General features: G+C 60.5%; 1 protein-coding gene across 1 annotated transcript; it reads right to left on the bottom strand.

The window, feature by feature from the left end:
- Positions 1 to 555: 555 nt before the first annotated feature.
- Positions 556 to 12,592, bottom strand: SKOR1 (SKI family transcriptional corepressor 1). The gene is made up of 9 exons (XM_039369647.1): positions 12,462 to 12,592; positions 8,853 to 10,897; positions 6,945 to 7,044; positions 6,327 to 6,428; positions 4,431 to 4,502; positions 3,037 to 3,111; positions 2,502 to 2,576; positions 2,318 to 2,383; positions 556 to 1,284 (listed from the first exon to the last, which is right to left on the bottom strand). The coding sequence occupies exons 2-9, from the start codon at positions 10,872 to 10,874 to the stop codon at positions 1,187 to 1,189; spliced, it is 2,610 nt and encodes an 869-aa protein (XP_039225581.1). The 5' UTR covers positions 10,875 to 10,897; positions 12,462 to 12,592; the 3' UTR covers positions 556 to 1,186.
- Positions 12,593 to 19,276: the final 6,684 nt, after the last annotated feature.

Raw genomic sequence — 19,276 nt, 5'->3', positions numbered from 1 at the left:
ACAGGTCCAGAAAGAGAAGCGCCCGTTGGAGTCCTGGACCTCGAAGGAGACCTCGGGAACGGCGCGAGTGGGCTGAACTGCCTAAAGGGCGGAGGCAGAGGCCCAGAAGGTCTCGGGGCAACACCACCACCCCGCCTTTGGGGAGCCCTCAAGCCGCAGCCTGTAAGCCGGACCCTCTGAACCGGCCCGGCAGCCTCCAGAGGAGAGCGGGGCCAGGGTAGCTCTAACTCCGGGACGCTCCCTGAGCCAGGCAAAGCCGCGCGCCCCAGGCAGGACCCCTCCCTTTGACCCGGCCTCCGGGGCGCCGCTCCTTCGGATCCAGCGTGGGGATCAGCGGCGGAGCGAAGCGGGCGAGGTCTCGAGCGGAGGTCCCGACCTGGAGAGGCGCGAGTGCCTGGCGGGCCCCCCAGGCTTGAGCTGCGGCTCCGTTCTCCGCCGCCGGGCCAGTTTCGTCCCCCGAGGGAGGGCTGGATTCGGCCTGCGGCGAAAGGCCGGTCCGGAACCACCGGGGGGGGGGTCCCGGGCGCGCCGAGGCGACTGGCTCACAGCCGGGGCTTCTTTCAAAGTCGCTTTTTATTCAAAGGAAACGAAACCGGGGAGGGTCCATGAACCACCCGACAGCAGGCTGGGATTTTCTCGGGGTGAGACCCCCCGCTCCGAGGGCTGGGCTGAGCCCGTGGGGTCCCTTCGGGAGCGGCCCGAGGCCGGCTGGGGCCCGCGGCCGCCCCGCCTTTAAAGTGCTGTGCTGCATCAACCGTTTGGGGGGGGGGACCGGGCGCCGCCAACGGAGCCCGGAAGGAATCGATTAAAACAACGCGGCCGAGGTTGGAGCGCGCGAGAGGAAGGAGGGGAACCGCAGCTACGCCGGTAGCCCCTGCACGTCGCCCCTCGGAGAGGAGCCCGGAGCGAGCCCCCCCCCGACCCCCAGCTCCGAGCCGGGGCGGGGCGACGAGGGCGCAGCGGGCGGGGGAAGCGGAAGGGGGGAGAGAGACCCGCCCGGCCCGGCCCTTCGGCAGTCTTGTTCGCCTTCAAGGTCCCGATCCGGTCCGGCGCCACTTCTATTTACACGACCGGGAAGCGGTCACTCCGAAGGCGCTCTTCCGGGGTCTCTGCTGGATTCGGAGAGGCCCCGAGCCCCGCTGGCGCCCCGCCCCGTCCAGGGGATCTCCGGGGGGGGCGGAGGTCCTCACTGGGGCAACAAGGGGGGCTTGAAGGAGCAGTTGCCCGCGCAGTGGCGGGGAGTCAGCATCTTGCAGGAAAAGTGGTGCAGCGCGTCGTGGGCCTCTGCGAGGGAAGCGAGAGAAGCGGCTCCGTCACTCTCGGCCCAGCAAAGGACCCTCCCTCGCCCCTGCCCGCTTCCCCCTCCCTTCCCCGGCAGGGTCGCTCCCCGGGCCGGGCCAGGCCTCCCTCCAACCGAGGCCGAGGGCTGGCAGTACCGCGCAAACGATTTCTCTCCCCCGGGAAGGCCGGGGCCCGCCCTGCTGAGACCTGCTCGGGGCGGCCCACCCAGGGACTGACGAGCTCTGGCCCAGACCGGCCAGATGCGGGGGGGGGGTTCCCGAGGCTATGGCCAAAAAAGCCAAGACGGTCGTTTTGGCCGTATCCTGCGGACACCCCGCAACTCCTGAGCGTAATTTTCCCCATCGTGGGATGAGTCTCCTGCGCAGGGCTGGGCCAAACCTTCTCCTAGAAGGCAATTCCAAACCAAGGGGGCAGCGGGAGGTGTCCAAAAGGCGGCAAGGCCGGTTCCCTTTTGCCCGGCTGGATTCGAAGGGGAGAAACGCAGCCAGAGGCCAGGTTAAGGAACCAGAAGCGCTGGCTTCACCTCCCGGGCCGAGGGGCAAATCCGGCGTGGGCCCCAAAGCGAATGGGATCCAGTCGGACTTCCACCCCTCCCCGCATCGGATTTGACAGCTTTTCTGCGGGGGGGGGCAGAGATTTGGTAACCGGCCTCCTCCTGGGGCGCTGAAAGGGCTCCCGAAATCTTACAGCTGTTTCTGCGCAAGAGGCGTAAGCGGGTCCGTAAAGGAGAAGAGCCGTCGGGTCCCCGCTGCTCCTGCAGTCGAGGCTCCGTTACCCAGCTAGATCCCCGGGGCTGGTGCTTAAGCGGGCGCGTTAAGGGGCCAGCAGGCGCGACGGGCTAGAGGCGGCCAGCCTGAGTCCCGCTCAGGGCCGCTTGGTTCTGCCAGAGGGCGCGGATGTCTCAGTTCTCCGTTCGGCCGCTTCGCAGGGCCGGGAACGATTCCTGCCAGCTTCCTCGTGTCCGAACTTCGACGGCGCTGCCCTTGTGCGCTCTGGCGTAGAGGCTGCCACCCACCTTTGAGCTTCTGCTGAATGGCGTAGCGGGCCTTCCGTTCCTGGTCGAGCTCGTTGCACAGGGTATCTGCGGAGGACAGGAGGAGCTCGGGCGGGGCCGGCAAGGGAGCGGCCTCTCGGGGCGCCCCCCGCCCCAGGCCCCCTCCCCCCGCCGGGCTGACTCGAAGGCCGCAGCCCTCGCTCACCGCGCACGATCTGCAGCTGCTGCACCATCTCCTCCCGGTAGGCCAGCTCCCGCTTCATCTGGTCCTGGAAGTTGTCTGCGGGCAGCGAGGGGGGGGGCTGTTGGAAGGAGGCCGCGGGCAGCCCCGCCGCCGCAGACTGGGCCGGGGGAGGCCCCCCGCGGAGCTCCGCCCGCTGCGAGTCCCGTTCCTCGGCACAGTCTAACCAAACTAACCAGGTTCGCTTAGCCCGGGGCTAAACCAAGGCTAGACTGCCCCGGCCATCAGTCATCCAGGTGGACGGGAGACCCTCCGCCTCCATGGGGGGGGGGGTCGAGCTTCCTCTTGCTCCCCGCTCTTCGTTGGCCTCGTCCAGGTAACAGGCGGAGGCCAAGGAAGCGCAGGCTTTCCCGCCTCCGGGACTTCCTTCCCTGCGCCCCCGCGCAACCTGGCAGCCGGGATCGGCGCCACCCAGCGCAGGGGTGAGGAGCCAGTCGGGAAAAGCCTAAAGCGGGGGGCGTCTTCTGGACGGACCGCGAGAGGGGGAGGCGGAAGGTACCTTTGAGGCTTTGGAATTCCCGTTCCAATTTCTTCCTGAGATCCATCTGCTCCAGGAGGAGTCTCTGCAGCTCATCTGTTGGCGGAGGGGGGCAAGGAGGAGTAATGTCAGTTGGGGGGGGGGCAGGATTAAGGAGGTCTGCTAAGGGATCCCTGAAATAGAGGTTTCTTTCCATGGGGGAGGCAGTAAATGCCTCATCTCCAATTAAAGAGGAAATATAATTTTCACTTGCCTACAGTGATGCATATTGACATCTAATTATTTGCACATACACAGGCGCAACACACCCACCCACAGGCAAGTCAGCTGACCTCAGCTGACCTCGAAAAGCCGAGCAAGGATAGAAGGATTCAGGCAAGGATGGGAGACCACCTGTAAATGCTAGAGCTGTAGACTAGATTGTAGTTAAAGAGGGGATATCCCCCCCCCAAAAAAAAGCAGTGTCAGCTCCCCTCCAAATGGTTGAAACTACCAGGCGCCGAACTGTGTTGGAGAGGGACTTTTGCTTATGATGGCCTCCGCACAGTATAGCTAGATCTTCCTAGGCTTTGTGGGGGATTCCTTTTAAACCTGAACTTGTATTCCAGGAAGAAGTAACTGAACAGGTCTGGCCTTCAGCTGCACCTGGAAGGACAATCCTAACCAGGGCTCCAAAGGCTGCCTCCTCCAGACATTCATTATTATAACATGGATAGCCCCTCCCCCATGTAGGCTCCAAAGAGAGTATTTCCATAATGCCTGAATTGCCAACTTCCCAACCGCTCTGGAGCTGGAACAGGGAGAACCATCCCAAAGTGCCTTCTGAGAACCCCTGCAAATCCTCCTTGCAGTCCAGTCCGGGCGGAAAACCCTTTGTGTCCTGCCCTGAGACTTGAAAAACACACACACAGCCCTTTCCCTACCTCCTTTTCTCAGAGCTGGCCTCCACCCTTAGATTGCCAAGCCCCAGAGCAGTGGAAATGCCAAGATAAAAGTAAACTCTCTTGACTTCAGCCTGGCTTCTGATGACTTCAGGGACGTATCCCAGCTATGGAAGTCTTCTTGTGGGGCGTTTCGTTGAGATCTTAAATTTCACAGATCTCCTGGTGGTCTTCCATCCAAAGCCTGAGCCTGCTTAGCTTTTTGAGGCCAGAAGCCAAGAGCCAACAGAAGCCCACAGAAAGCGACCAAACTGAGACGCGGAGTAGAGACCTGGATTAAGTCTGCCATTAGGCGGACAAATAAATGTCCTGCCGATTCCTCGCTCAATGCGTGTGCGGGGCATAGAAAAGCGGAACTGCGCCGAATCCTTTGGAAGCGTTTCCCTCTCCGCCCTCTGATTCGGAAGGTGCAGCCCAGGCTCCGCGTTCCCTTCATAACTGGCGCACCCGCATCCCGAATCCCGATGCCCCTACCTCTTGCCAGAGCGCCCAGGTCCTTCTCCGCCAGCTGAGTCCCAGTGACGTCGAGGAGGGTCACTTCCTCACCTAGAAGAGAGAAATCCCGAAATTCGGTGCCTCCCGGGATCCCTTTTCCGCTCCCCCCCACCCCGCTTTAGCCGGGACAGGAGCTCTCCGAGGGAGGAGGCCGCAGGGCGAGGAGGTCCCAGGGCGCTTTCGACCAGCCGGCTTCCTCGTGTCCGACGAGGGCCACGGGCCCTTTGCCTTCCAGGGTTCAGAATGGGGAATCCTTGTAGGAAGGCGGTAGTTTCACGTGAAAGCTAGCAGGGGTCCATTCACGTGTGGATAGGCTGCCATTAGCCTAGGCCTCTCCCCCCTCCAACAGCCTCAGGACTCCTGGAGAACCGAATTCTGCCTTTCATTTATTTTGCTTACTCTTCCTCGACTTTGCTTGTTTAAGCTAATAGGTTACTAAATTCGACTCTTTCGTTTTGCTGGATCTTATTAAAGGAATTTTATTCTTTCTCTTGTGCGTGCGTGCGTGTGTGTGTGTGTGTGTTAGTTTGTAGGGCTTTAAATAACTTTGCCATTTGGCTCGAGGAAGCAGGATAAACGAGGAAACTATTCTGGATTCTAGAACGATCCTCAGGAGCCGCAGATTCAGTGACACCTGTCAGAACAAATCACCCCTTATCCTATTTCAGCTCCCTGCCCGCCCCGCCCTCCCGCCAGTCTTTCGATATCTGTTGCGGGACCTCGGTTTTCCCTTCTGCCGCGAACCGACGGGAGGAGGCGCCGGCGGAGGGCAACCCGGCAAGAGCGCTCCAAGGAGACCCCTTCGGACAACTGCGCGTAGGGATGGCTCAGCGCGCATCTGGGACGTCTGTACCGTCCAGGACGCAAAGCTCCCGGGGAAGAGCGGGACTTGCTCGACCAGGGAAGGCTCTGAAGGGCCTGGCGGCAGCAAAGGCTACCAACCGAGACCACCGCCCCCCGCCGCCCCTGGCCAGAGCAGACAAACCGGCTTCCGTCGAGGAAGGCTGCTGCTACTGCTGCTGCGGAGAAAACCCGGTTTGAACCGTCGGAAGGTGGGCGGTAAATGGCGCCAAGGCCGCTGCCGCCCTCAACATGTCCCGGGTGCGGGCAGGATAAAGCAGCGAGGGGGGAGCCAGGCGGGCCGTCCCCGAGAGCCCCTTTCGGTCACCTGATTTGACTCAGCAGAGCCTCCCCTCCCCGCCTCCCCCGCCCCCGCCGAATCGAAATGGAGGGTGGAGGACGGCGCCGAAGGGCTGAGCCTCTACAGGACGAATCCCTGCAGTTCTCTCCCTCCCTCGGCCCGTCCCTCGGCCCCCGAAGCGCCAAACGCGGGGCCCTTGTTGCCGTTAAAGCCCCGGGGATCCGCGTGCGAGCAGCGCTTCGAGCCAGGGAATTTAAACGGTCAATAGGACGATTCCGATATTATGGTAGATGATACTACATCTCCCATCATTCCCCGACAGCGTGGTCAATGGAACTGGCAGTCCTTTAATACCCTCGGGAGCTCCCGCCCCCGTGCCCTTCCGCCCTCTTTTCCACGCCCGCAGTTTCGCGCCCTGGCCGGAACGCGGGTGTCGGGCTGCAGGGAAGGGTCCGCGGCCGCTTGGGGTGGGGGGGGGCTGCTTCGCCGGCTGAATTCAAAGGGCGCGGCTCGTCTGCGCTTAGCTGAACCGCTTTTTCCACTGTCAATTAGCGCCGTTTGCTGGCTGCAACCCGCGGCGCCTTTGCCACAATACCTGGCAAAGGTTGTTAGCCTGGCCCGCTAGTCCCGCCTTGGCTGCTCCCTTCGGCGTTTCTGCCCGCCCCCTCGGCGTCCATCTGGCATTCTGTAAAGGCAGCCCCCGCCCAGGGCCGCCCAGGGCCCGAACCCCTTACCTCTCTCGGCGTGGGTCGGGCTGGGCTGCGAGGCGCTTCTTTGCCTTGGCGAGCTTTTCCTGCCCTCCGGCTCCTCTGCGGCCGAGGGACCGTCTTCGGGGTCTTCGAACCAAGGAAGCGGTTTTCAGGACAGGGAGCTCGCCCGGAGCCCGCCTCGGCCACAGCATCTCGGCCGAGTCCTTAGCAAGGAGCTCGCCGCCGTTCCAGGAACCGTTATCTTCCCTGGCCCGCCTCGCCCGCCTCCCCGGGCCCGCCTCCCCGGGAGCCGCGCCAGGCCAGTCGCAAGCCTGGCCCGAACAGGTGCGAGCGGCTGGGGAATTCGGGGCGAGGTCCGGGCCCCGCAAGACTAGCAACGGGGGGGGGCGCTCCCTTCCCTCAGAATAACGGCAAAGGAAAGAAGGGCCAGAATCAAGAAAATCTCAAGGGCCGTGGCGGGGGCCCTGGGCCCGAAAGACCCTCGCTCGCGGAGGAGGCCGACTCTAGCGGGAAGCCCGTCGAGGCGAAAGGACCCTTGGAAGAGGTCTGGCGTCCGGACTTAGGGCCGGGGGCTTCCCTTAGCCACCCCGTTTTTGCTCTCCAGCCCCGCACCGAGGCATCGTTCTTGCGGCTTATTCGTACCGTTTTTCTCTGGGGCGCAGGGATAGGAAGTGAGGGGTGGGCCCAGGGAGACGCCGGCTTTGAGCGCTTGCGGACAGTGGTCTCTCCCTGAAGGGTAGGCCTGCAAAGGAAAAGGCAGAAAGAGTTTGGCTCGATGCGCGATTGACTGACCATCAGAATTTAGCTTTGCTTCTCGGGACTCCGGCGCAGGAAATCCCACCGCGGCCGAGAATCCAGGAACACAATAAAACGAATTCATACTCCACCGCTCAAAGAGAGGCCAAATTGGAGACCACTCGCTCTTCCGCTGTGCCTCGGAGCCATTTTCCGTAATTCAGTGGAAAGAAAAACCCATCGACCTCCAATTTATTGTCCTTCTAAGGAAGGGGGGATTAGCCCAGGAAATGCCCGTCCCAATTATACTGTTGGTGCTCCAGAAAAAAAGAATCTTTCCCCAGCTCAAAAGAAGTCTCCACCGAAGAGGGCTCCTTTAGCATTAAAAGTCCAGCCCCCCCCCCGGGCCGTGCCCACCACCACCGACCGCAGCAATCGTATTTCGATCCGCTCCAAGGTAAGATCCGGGTTTAGACTATCTTCCTCTCAGTTCTACAGATCTGACTCCAAACTTCCCGTGTTCAAAGGCGAACAGCGGGAAATTCCACGGACATAGAAATTTTCGAAGCTGATCGGCTTCTGGACAGAGGCTGGGATAAGCTACGCTTTGGGTCCCAACCATCCGAAGATGGCCACAAGGGAGCTAAGAGAAAGAGCCCCCGTTCAGCTAGGGGGGGACTTTCATACAGCCACATCCCCATCCTGGATGAAGGCCCCAAAGTGAGAGAGTCCAGGAGCTTTTTAACGATTTGTTTGAGCTGCAAAAACAAAACAAAACCCCAATGGATCGGGCGCTGCTCTCGCCCGCCCTCCCCTCCTGAGCTTACTAAGGTGTCTCTGCTTATTCTCCTCCTTCGGCTACTCCTCGCCTCTCGTAGGCTTTGGAACCGGTCCCCAGCAGACCCCTGCCCCCTCCCTCAGATTTGCCAGACAAATTCACCTCCATTGCTTTGCCTCGTTTTTTCAGTGCAAGGCGATTAAAAGCAGCTGCGTTTTAAACAGCGGCTGTGGGGGGAGCCGGTTGGCTGCGAGGTCTCCCCCTGGCGAGCTCACGACGGCCCTCTTTCCCTGCCCCCCACCCCAGATTCCCGAGGCCAGATTGGGCTGGAGCTGTTCGTGATGCTGAAACGCCGCTCTGCCATGGAAAGGTAGAAGAGAGTCACCAATTCGGCAGGGCCTGGGGAAAGTCGCCCCCGGCGGGGCGGTTTCTCATTCGGCTGCTGGAGAATTTGCCTCAAACCCCAGCTAGGAAACCAGTCTGGTGTGTTGGTTAAGGCACCAGGCTACAAACCAGGAGTCTGGGTGACCTTGGGCCAGTCGCTCTCTCTCAGCCCCCACGAAGGAGATAATGGCAAATAATTATCTAAAAAAATAGCTAACAAAACTGCCAGAAGTCAACACTGATACACACAGACAAACACACACACACAATCTATTCTGGATCTGCAGATGTAGTGGGCTTGAAGAGAGGGCTGCCCCGTGTGATTTCGGCCTGGTGGCTCAGCCCAGCCAAAGGAGGCGCCTCTTTCTCCCCAAAGGGAGGAGAAGGCAAACTAAGCGCCCTCGGGCGGGACAGTGAAACGTGCCTGGCCGCCGGCCCCTTCGCACTGCCTCCGCCCGAGTATTACCGCCCTCCTTTTACCGCTTTGGGGCTGTCTCCCCCCCTCCAAGCGCCCTTCGCAGGGCCTCCACGGCCCCTTTCAAAGCGCCCCGTTTCAGCGGATGCCGATCCGCCTGTAGCCCGGTAGCCCGACCCGCTCCCTCGCCTGACTCGGGCCCGCCTGTCCCGCCTTCCCCACCCGCGGCCCCACCTACCTCGTAGCCAGCCCGGCTGCTGCTTCTCTCCGAGGGACTCTCCTCCGGTTCCGCCGCCTTCTCCGCCGTTGCCAGGCCTCCGCCCGGGGCTGCTGCAAGAGACGCGTCCGCCTCGGGCAAGAGCAGCGGCGGCGGCGGCGGCGGCGCGTCTCCCCCGGGCGCCTCGTCCTCCTCCTCCTCCTCCTCCTCGTCGTCGTCGTCGTCCTCCGCAAAGCGGTTCGTCTCCACGTCCACTTCCGGCTCGCCTGCCGTCTCGTTCCCGGGCGAGAGGGAGCGGTAGCTGGAGCTGCCCTCGCTGAGGAAGTCCGGGGAGAGGTAGCCCGGGCAGCCCCGCGGGCCGGCGTAGACCTCCCTGGTCCCGTAGAGCTTGGCGATGCTCTCGGCGTCCTTCACCACCGGGCGGAAGGCCGAGAGGTAGCTGCCCTTCCTGGGGAGCGGCAGGGGCGCCAGCAGGGCCTCGTCGCCGGAGCGCTCCTCCTCCCCGAGGGCCGCCGTGGCTCTGGAGAGGGCGCTGGGGCAGCGCTCGCCCTCGCCGCCGCCGCCGCCGCCCTCCTGCGGGGTGGCGCTGCTCCGCTCGCTGCCGGACGGCTCCGAGCCCTCCAGGTCCACGTGGCCGCGCAGTCCCAGCGGTTCGGCGGCGGCGGCGGCGGCGGCGGCGGCGGCCGCCACCACCACGGCGGTGGCGGCCGCTTTGGCTTGGCTCTGAGCGGGGTAGGGCGGCACCGGGAGGCTCCCGGAGGCCGGCCAGAACATGGGGAAGGAGGGGTAGACGCCGCCCTCCTTGGCGGCAGCGCTGGGGGGCTGGGGCGGGTGCGGCGGCGGGTGCGGCGGCGGGTGCGGCGGCGGGTGCGGGTGCGGCGGCCCCCAGAACAGGCCCTGCGTCAGGGCGGCCGCCTTGCTGGGGTCGCCGCCGGCGCCGCCCAGGGGGTCCTCCTGCTTCTTGGGGCACAAGCCGAAGGCGGCGGCGGGGAAGCCGTAGGGAGGCGGGAAGAGCGGCGGGGGCAGCTTCTGCAGCATCCCGAAGCCTTTGCTGGGCACCGGGATGACCGGGTAGCTTCGTACGGCGGCCGCGGCCGGGCCGTGAGCCCCCGCGGGCAAGCCCAGCCCTCCGCGCTCCGTCCCGGCGGGCTCGTCGGCCCCGCCGCTGCAGCGCAGGCTCTTGTGCGCCGGGGCCAGGTCAGCCGGGGCGGGCGGCGGCGGGTGCAGCGCGCTCTTGGCCGCCGAGGAGCCGCCCCCGCCGCCCTGCAGGGAGAAGGTCCGCTTGCGGGTGCCGCCGTTGAACATGGCCTTGACGTCCTCCCAGGCGTGGCTGAGGTCGTCGGCGGCGCCCTTGTCGCTGAGCTTGAGGTGGCGGCGCCAGGAGTTGAAGTTGGCGGCGTCGGGCTGCGTATACTTGGCGTCGGGCGTGCGGTGCGAGTGGAAGATGAACTTGTTGGGCGAGAAGTACATGCTGCAGTAGCTGCACTTGATGCACTTGGCGCGCGAGCTGTTGTAGCGCGCGGGGATAAAGCTGCCGCGGGAGCCCCACGCGCACTCGTGCACCACGTCGAAGGCGAAGTTCTCGGGCAGCTTGGGCGGCTTGTGCTCGCCCAGGAAGGACTTGCAGAGCCGCTCGGCCTCGCGCTTGGTGATCATGCCGCAGCGGCGCGAGGAGATGGGCATGGCGCCGGCCCGGCGCAGGATCTCCAGCTGCACCGGCGTGCACTGCACGCAGGTGATGCCCAGCGCCACCCGACGGGTGTGGATCTCATTGTAGCTGTAGTTCTTGAGCAGCGTGTTGGAGATCTGCGCCAGGCAGAGGCGCTCCTGCCCGTCGATGACCAGCGAGACGATGGGGACGCCGTAGAGCGAGGTCTCCCCGACCTGGTTGGGCTTCAGAGGGCTGGGGCCGGCGTAGGGCTGCAGCTCCTGCTTGGAGTGAGGGGAGGACGAGGAAGAGGACGAAGCTGAGGACGACGAGGAGGAGGAGGAGCCAGATTCGCGCCCCGCTCCCAGCTGACTGGCGGCGGCCAGAGGCTCCATCTCTGCCGCGGGCGGCCGGACCCCTGCAAAGGAGGAGGAAGCGGGAGAGGCGCTGAGCGAGGCTCCGGCCAGCTGGACGGCCGGGCCCGGGGACGGCCGGACTGAAGCTGAGCCGACGCCGACGCCACCCTGGGCCGGGACGGGGGCCGGCCTGCCGCCCACGTTCGGCGGGAGGGTCTCTGCCGCAGCCCAGGCCGCCCCCTCCCCGGGGGTCTCCCTCGGAAGCTCTCCGGGCGGAGAAGAGCAGGCGGAGGCGGGGGAACGCCGGCGCCCGCCTGAACGGAGGCCCGCGGCCAGGTCCCTTTCGGAGGGCGCTTGAGAGCCCAACAACTCGGGGAAGCGGAGGGCTGAGCCCGCTCCCGAAAGGAGCAATCCTCGCACCGGTTGTCCTTCCCGCTTTCTTGCCCCCCCTTTAAAAGACGCATTAAAAATCCAGAGGCTATAAGCCACGAATTGCAATTACACATGACCGGGATTATCCTGGTCACTGTTGGTGTGGCGGGGGGAGGAGGGGGAGGGAGAAAGCGGAGGCTTCCGGCGGGAGGCCCGGGGAGGATTTACGCGTGCGAGAGGAGCTGTCCGTCCTCTCGTCAGCCAGAGGTGCTCTCGCGCCCTTCTCGGCGGACCCGCCGGGGCCGAAGGAGCTGCTCCCCGGCCGGAGCAGGAATCCTGCCCCAATCCCGGGTCCCTCCTGCCCGGGGGTCGCCCCGCGGCCGAGCCCAGCCGGCCCAGGCGAGAAACCGCCCCGGCAGCTCTCCAGCCACCGGGCGACGGAGGAGCCTGCCCTTGCCTGGCATTTCCGCCCTCTTTTTCCTTCTGAACTTTCTCACCTCTAAATGGGATGAAGGGCTCGGTCGAGAAGCGGGTGAGCCGCCGCGGCTAATCCGGCCCCGCCGCTCCTCTAATACCTGCCCGGGAGACGCGAAAGCTCCTCCGGCGGAAAAGAAAACCCAGAGGCCAGGATTAAAGGCGGCTCTCGGGTCATTAGAGCAAATCGGCCGAGCCTTCCCGCCTCTCTCAAGCGGGGACGCAAACTTCGCTTCCTTCCCTTCGGCAGAAGCCGAGAAGCGCCGTCCATCCCCGCCGTCCTCCTCCCGACCTCTCGCCCCGACCTCGCCGCCGAGGCGCCCGGGCCGAATAAAACGCGGGCAGCTTCTCACCAGAACCTCCACCCTGAAGGAGGGACGCGCGCGCCATGCGGGGCGGGGGCCCGGAGGCTCCTAGCCGGTCTCTACCCGGGGGAAATTCTGTGCAGTGAATTCATCCCCTCCGACGCCCCTTCGAGAAAGGGACGCCTCGCAGCCGCTGCCCGCCGCTCCGGGACCCCCTGCCCACAGCAGGGAGCGCGCGTCCAGCCCGCGGCTGGAGCAACGAAATCGCACTGAACTGATCGCGGTCCAGCTACGCGAGGCGTCCTTAGAAAGGGGCAAGGCGGCGGAAAAGCCTCCCTTAGCCCGGGGAGCCGCCGCCGCCAAGCGCAGCCTGTCTTCGCCGCGATTCCCTGATCTCCCGAAAGCTCCCAGCGCAGAGCGGGGGTCGCGGCGGGGCGAGGACCCCCCAGCTGCGCCTGCCCGGGCCCTGGCTTACCGGCGGGGGTGGCGGGGGCGTCTCACTCAGCCAGATCCACAGGCGGCCCCTGCAGAGGCGCGACGACGAAGGTTCCGGCCGCGGCGGCGGCGGCGACTTTCATGGAGCTTCTTCCTGGCGGTCTCCCGCCCGTCGCCTCCGTCCGCGGCTTTGGCGAGGCGGGCGGGCGGTTGACCGCATGGCTCGGCTTTAAAAAAAGGAAAAAAGAAGGAGGGGGCAGAAAGGCAGGGAGGCGGGGGGAGGAGGAGGAGGCGGCGGCGGCGGAGGCGGGCGAGTCCCAGTCTTCGTTGGAGCCGCTGCTCCCTCTCCTCCGCCGGCAGCGCAACTCTGCGCCAGGCGGGCGGGCAACACCCACTTAGCACCGTTGCGCGAAACGCCGCCGGGACGCCTGTCAATCATCCGGTGGGCAGTCAATCCAAAGGCAGATGGGTTTCCTTAAGAAAAGACAGATTGCTGGCGGGAGGAGGGGCAGCACGGGGTGGGGGAGGAGAAGGAGGAGGAGGAGGAGGAAGCTCGCAGCAAGGAGCTGTCGGCAGCGAGAAGGTAAGAGTTCCCGCTGGCCGCCCACCTTTCCTTTTCCTTAGCCGGGCCCCCTGAAGGACCCCCGGCCCAGCCAGTCCCAGAGAGCCCCCTGCCCGGGATCGAACGCGCGAGACTTCCTCTGCCTCCCCCCCCCCGGCACACAGGTCGGGGCCTTTCTTAAAGGGCAGGAGGCTCCGGGAAGGGAGGCTCGGGGAAGTCGGTCGGCAGAGGGGCGCCTGAGTTCCACCCCTCCAAAATCCACTTCCACAACCCCGGCACGAAAATGTTTTCCTCGGTAGTGTTGCAAAGGAAAATATGGGGAAGGGGAATGAAAGGGGGAGCCCAACAAGAGAGGGGGAGGGGAAAAATCAAGTCTGGCTCCCCGGTGGCTCCGGCGCTCTCCCCAGAAGGTGGTCTCTGCCCCGCGCGCCCCGCATTTCCTTCTGCAAGTCGCAGGCGCGGCAGAGCAACGGCGCTTCTTCTTTCCCGTTTCCTCCTCTCCTTCCTATCAACGACGGCAGCCCCATCGCCGCCGCCCCACGCCCTGAACAGCTCCGGGGGTCTGGAGCGAGGGATGGAGGGGGCGGCCCGATCCGGAGTTCAGTGGAGGACTAGGTGCTGGCGAGACACGCTTCTCCCCCCCCCACCCCCGAGGGTCGCCCAGGCCGAAGTGACGGTTGAAGGCGCAACATTTGGGTGCCGCTCTAGAAACGGTCTACTTACTCTCTGCCCCATAATAAGCAAGGGGAGGGGGAGAAGCCCTAACCTTCCCTCGAAGGGCGGAATCCGTTTCCCCTTCCCGGCCTGGCTCAGCCGTGGAGCCGGCGGGGAAATCCAGGCGGCGTCGGGCACAACGTTTGGACCAGCAAGTCGAAAGAGCCGGCCTGTCCCTCCGTCGGGGGGGGGAGCCTTCTCTTGAATCGGGACATTTCTCACCGGGGGAGGGGGAAGGAAACAATGAAGAACCATCAAATTATCCGAAAACGCCGCCTGCGGACCTGCCGAAGAACCCGCCAAACTAGGGAGACGCCGGCCGGATACCTGGCCCTGAGAGCGAAGCGGGGCTTTCTTAAAAGACACTCGCCGCCTCTGACTGCAATCCAAGGCCGGCATAGGCCGCCTTTGGGAAGACGGTCGCCCCGAAGGTTCCCCCGTTGCTTCCTTTGGCCACGATGCCCCCCAGCGAAAGCGCCCAAGCCCTCCCTTCGACCCAGGGGCCCCCAGAGGGGCCGGCGGAGGCCGAGCGCTCGGACCCCTTCGCCCCCCGGGCCCAGCTCGGGCTTGCAAGAAAACCTGCTGGGGAAGGAGGTGCCCGTGAAGCGCCGCTACACACCTGGCCCCGAAACTCAAGCTGGAAAGGAGGCATTGAAAGCACAATTAAGTAGAGACGTTGGCATTATCGCTGCTGTTGTTGTTATTCTATTTGGGATATTATTCTTATCCAACTGCATGCCTCCTCCTCCTGTCTCCGGGTGTCCCGCCCCCGCCCTCTTCTTCGCGTTGAACTCGTTGCAGGGATATTCATCCCCCCCTCAACTACAATAAATACATTGAAACGTTATAATGAAAAACTCTCCCCCGCCTCGTCCCTTCCCGGCGCTCCATTCCTCAGGCTGTTTCTAAAAGCATCTTGGCATTAAGTGCTCTTAATGGACGCGTTAATTAAACTGTAATTAATCATACTGTCCGGCCCCAAATTTGAGCAATTACACTAATCAAACAGAAGTTAATAACGGCCCAGGCTGGCGCCCTCGGGCGAGCACTTTTGCGGCGCGGGCGCTCCGGCTCGGCAGCCAACAGCGTTCGCCTTTCGCCCCGGCATCTGGGCTCCATATTCCGGCGCTTTGTTCTGAAAGGGAAAGTGGCTGCTTGGGAGTTGATTAGCAGGACGCGCAATTTGTCCTTGAGAAGCAGATATGGGGATAAGGCGTGCTTGTGGGCAGGGGGGGGATTTATAAAGCATTATTATTGTTTATGTTATTAGTATCATTTTATTTTTGGTGAAGATGGCAGCGTTCGTTAAATGCTAGGAGGAGGACGGCAGTTCGAGGGGCAACGGCGTCTGTGTATGTGTGTGTGTGTGTGTGTGATGTGTGGGGGTCTTGACAATTAAAGGAGTTTTCATTGCTTTTGTGAAAGTTGAACCGATTCTCCCAGGCGATCTTGGGCAGAGAACAGCCGCTAGCCCGGGGACCCTCGAGTGGGTGCTGCTTATGAATGCGAGGAATTTTCCCCGCCCGCCCCTTTGCCCAAATCTCCCTCGCCCCTCCAGCACCTCCGGCGCGTAAAAGGTGAGCTGGAATAATCCTGCGAGGAAGCTCGGTGTAACCTGGCCTGGCCTCCCGAACCGCGCTCTCCTTTCCAGGAGCGGATCGCTCGCCATAATTACAATGCGATTTGGTAATTATTCCTCGACTTTTAATTATTTAAAGCAGACACATTGAATCCTACCTTGTGACCAATAGATGTTGCAAGTCCGGACGGTCAGAGGACGGCCCCTCCCCATCCGTGGCCTTTAATTAGACTTCGTCCTGGTAACCGGAGCCACGGCCGGGCCTCTCCTTCCTTCGGCAGGCGCGGCGGCTCCCGCAACTCCCCACAAGCCTGGCCCGCTTCCTTCCCCGCTCCCCCCGCAAACAAATCTGTGGTTAAATATTTAATAGCCGTTATTACAGCATTAAACGTTGTGGTGGGAGGCAAGCCAGGCGAGCACCTTTAAAGGTGAATCCTTTGCACAGGATCCGAACGCAGAAGCGGGTAGCGGACGAGTGTTTTATATTTGGCTTTAATATACCTGCAATCTAAGAGAGAGTTTTCTTTTTGGTGTGAATTGGATGGAATGCATTTTTTATTTGAAAAAAAGGTGCTATTTCGTTGGTTGTTTTATTCTACGTTATTTACCGGCTTGGGTGGTCTGTGGGTTGTTGTAATCTGAATTGCTGTACTAAAGAACAACAAACAACGTGTGAAGCAGAGATTAAATGTAATTGTAAATACTTACAAAGCGCCGTATTTAATCCGACTTCTCCACCCGTCAGAGCCTCCCCGTCCTCCCCCTCTCCCCGCCTTTCGCCCCAGGCCTCTTAACCTCTGCAGAGCTGCGGATATTAGACCCGTCTGTTAGCCCAGAGTGTCAATTGCAAAAGCAACCGCAGGAGGAGGAGGAGGAGGAGGAGGAGGAGGGGAAGACGAAGGGGGAGGAAAAGTTTGTGACATGGAAGGAAGTTGACCACCAGCCGCCAGGCAACCCGAGTATTTTCGAGAAAGAGCTTAAAAGTGATTCCAGCACTTTCCAGGGAAGCCTGTTCCTCAGAGTGGATAGGCAGAAACGAAGTTTGGAGTCAGACCAGCCCAGGAAGCAGGTGAAGGCGCAGCATTTTTAAACTCAGGCCCTGGCTCTGATCCCGTGCATAGAGCAACTAAAACCTTGTACTTTAAGTAGGATCAAAGACTGATTGTTGAAGATGCTCGAAGCTTCCTCTTGATCGCTTCAGGCGCGCCCTTAAAGGAGGACAAACCTTTGGAGTCTGGTAGAGGGGGGGACGGGGGGGCTAGCCCTTTTAACAGACTTAAGAAAAATGGGAGGGTGAGAAGTGCTCCTTGTTCCCTTACTTAAAGGTGCTTTATTTAGGTGTTTAGATATGTATCCTACCACAACACAAAAGTCCGAGAAGACAACACAATGTTTTCTACAAAGAAACTGCACCTCAGGCAGAACTAAGGGGCTCAATGTGGGCTCTGGTGAACCGGCAAGAGGAGCGAGTTTCATCCGGGAAGCTGAAGGCAAGCCTGACCCCCCCCCCCCAAGGCCCTGCTGCCTTGCCCACTCTGGCCCCCAGAGTTAGGAGAGCCCCGAGATTTGACCCAGTCCGGGAGGGTCAGCGCCAGCGATTCTCGAAAGGCAGCCCGACCCGTGAAGAACGGCTGTCGCTGTCCCGGGTGCTGGAGCGCCCCAGGGCTGACGGCCGGCCTCGCTGTGTTCCCGACTGCTGAGGCGCTTGAGTGGATTCCTGAGACAAAGGTCAAAAGGCCCTTTTCTTTGCCCTAAGTTCACCTGAAAGGTCATTAAAAATAAGATGCAATACTGGACACTCCCTCTAAGGTCGCCTGGCACTTCCCCTCCCTGGGCCCTCCCAATTTCTCCGAGCTGGAAAGATAGCCAGTGCAGGTCTGTGCACGCGCGCGCGCACGCGCGCGCGCGCGCGCACACACACACACACACACACACACACACACGTTTTCAATACACTAATCTGATGTTCCACACACACTTTATGTAGGAATGCAAAAGAAATTTTGGGGGACAGTACAGTATGTGGGTTCTACAGATCCTTCACAGCCTGGCCAAATGTTCCAAAGCGGATGAAGTGGGGGATTTTGTGGTTTTGTTTCTTTCTCTTCCAAGTACTAAACTGTAGGCTGAGACAATCCTATTTACACTGCTGCTTCGAGATTTTGAGGAAGAAGCATGGGCGCTAACTAAAATGCATATGCATGTGGAGAGGATGAAGAAGGAACAAAGAAGCACATTTTGAGGGAAGAATAATTAACAATCCTTGCAGCTCCTCTACCCCCATTTCTCAGCGTCCCACTTTTGTCTGGAAAAAGCCAGCCTTCATCCAAAAGAGAAGCCGAGGATGGGGCCCCACCTGTTGACTAACAGCACAGGACCGGGGCCCCACGCAGATCAAACTGATGGTGGTGGTCCTTTCTCTGCCTCCCCCAGAGCAAACAAGAAGGTGCCTCCCCTCCCCTATCCTTTCATTACATCACTAAAGCTCCTTGCGATCCCATATCTTTTAACAGTTGAATTAACTGCAGTTTTTTGTCAGTTAATTAGGTTTAATTTACATAATTAGTACAGTATAAAGAGTATTGGGGCTAATCAGGAGGTACATCTCGCTTACTGTGTAAACACGGATTCGGAATTAAAAATCAGATGTAATTAAGGCGTGTGCGCACACGTGCGTGTGTGTTGGGTTTAATTGTAACAATTTCTAATTAAAACTCAATGCTCACCCAGTGCAAGAGGGTTGGGGTGGTTGTACGTGGTGAGAGTGGTGAGAGAGGGTTGAGGGGATGGCTGAATATTTCCATTCTATTCTTTATTTTGGTGCAGCTGTGTTTGGTGCTTGGAAGACTGACACATTAAGCCTAAAAGATTTTGAATGGCCGGAAGGGCAGATACAGGCTCCAAAATTCTTCATCTGGAAAGCATGTGGCAGGAGATGGAACATATCAACACTTGCCAGTTATATTCAAGGAATGTATCTTGTTTTATCTCTGTCCCAAGAAACTCACTGTCACAAGGTCCTCTAACAGGTAACTGCATATATTAAATGATTTATTTATTCCAAAAATTGACAGCTTTGGGGGTCTTATAAATAATTTTTATTTTAAAAATAAAGAAAAAACAACACAAATTAAAAAAAAGCCTTGGCAGATTTTTCAAAATCAGTTAGAGACATCATGAGGTCAGTGGCATCGTTTGTTTCTGCTGTTCTTCTCATCCACCAAGACAGTCCAATACTCTTAAGGCTTCTGGTCAGTCGACTTTGTCCTGGTCCTTCTGAAGGACTTTCTTCTGCCCCAGACACAATGAGCGAGTGGCCCCTTCTTTTCTCACACAAATGTTCTGTGGGGGGAGGTTTGAGTGAAGGTGCACCATCTCACCAGGTGCTTCTTTGTTCCTCCAGCTCCAGTGAACCTTCTGCTTACTGGGGCTGAGGCAGGGAAACTGGGCTGGTTTGGGATTTACTTTCCAGTTTGTTTCTTCTGGTACCTTTTAGAACCGCCCCCTCCCAGCACCCAGCTGGAAATGTTTATGGGGAGGCTGCTGCAGAAGCTTGGAGGCTTGAATCCCACAGAACAAAGGGCCATCCAAATTACTTAGCTGGGGATGGGGAGGGAACATTACCCATGAAGGAAAGGGAGCTTCTCTGGGATGCAGGAGAATGGGCAGGAGCCTTTCCCCAGAGTCGTTTTTTCCCCTCAGTTTTGGAAACTTGGAGATGGGTTGATTTGGTACTCCCAGAATTTCCCAGCCAGTTTGCTTCAGAGATTTGAAGTCCACACATCTTTAAGTTTCCAAGGTTGAGAAACATTGCCCCGAGGCTGAGGCTGCGTTTGGAGAAAACGTAGTTTGTTTAGTGGGAAGGACCCAGTATAAGTCATAGAATAACAGGATTGGAAAGGGCATTGGAGATTTTCTAGTCCAACTGCCTGATAGAACAGGAGACCCTATACCATTCAAGACCAAAAAAAAAAAAAAAAAGCTGTCCAGTCTATATTTG

Source organism: Crotalus tigris, unplaced genomic scaffold (assembly GCF_016545835.1).
Source record: "Crotalus tigris isolate CLP2741 ecotype Arizona unplaced genomic scaffold, ASM1654583v1 scf7180000021179.819088, whole genome shotgun sequence".
Taxonomy (NCBI): domain Eukaryota; kingdom Metazoa; phylum Chordata; class Lepidosauria; order Squamata; family Viperidae; genus Crotalus; species Crotalus tigris.
Note: the sequence above shows the minus strand (reverse complement) of the source record. Positions and strands in the feature narration are given on the sequence as shown.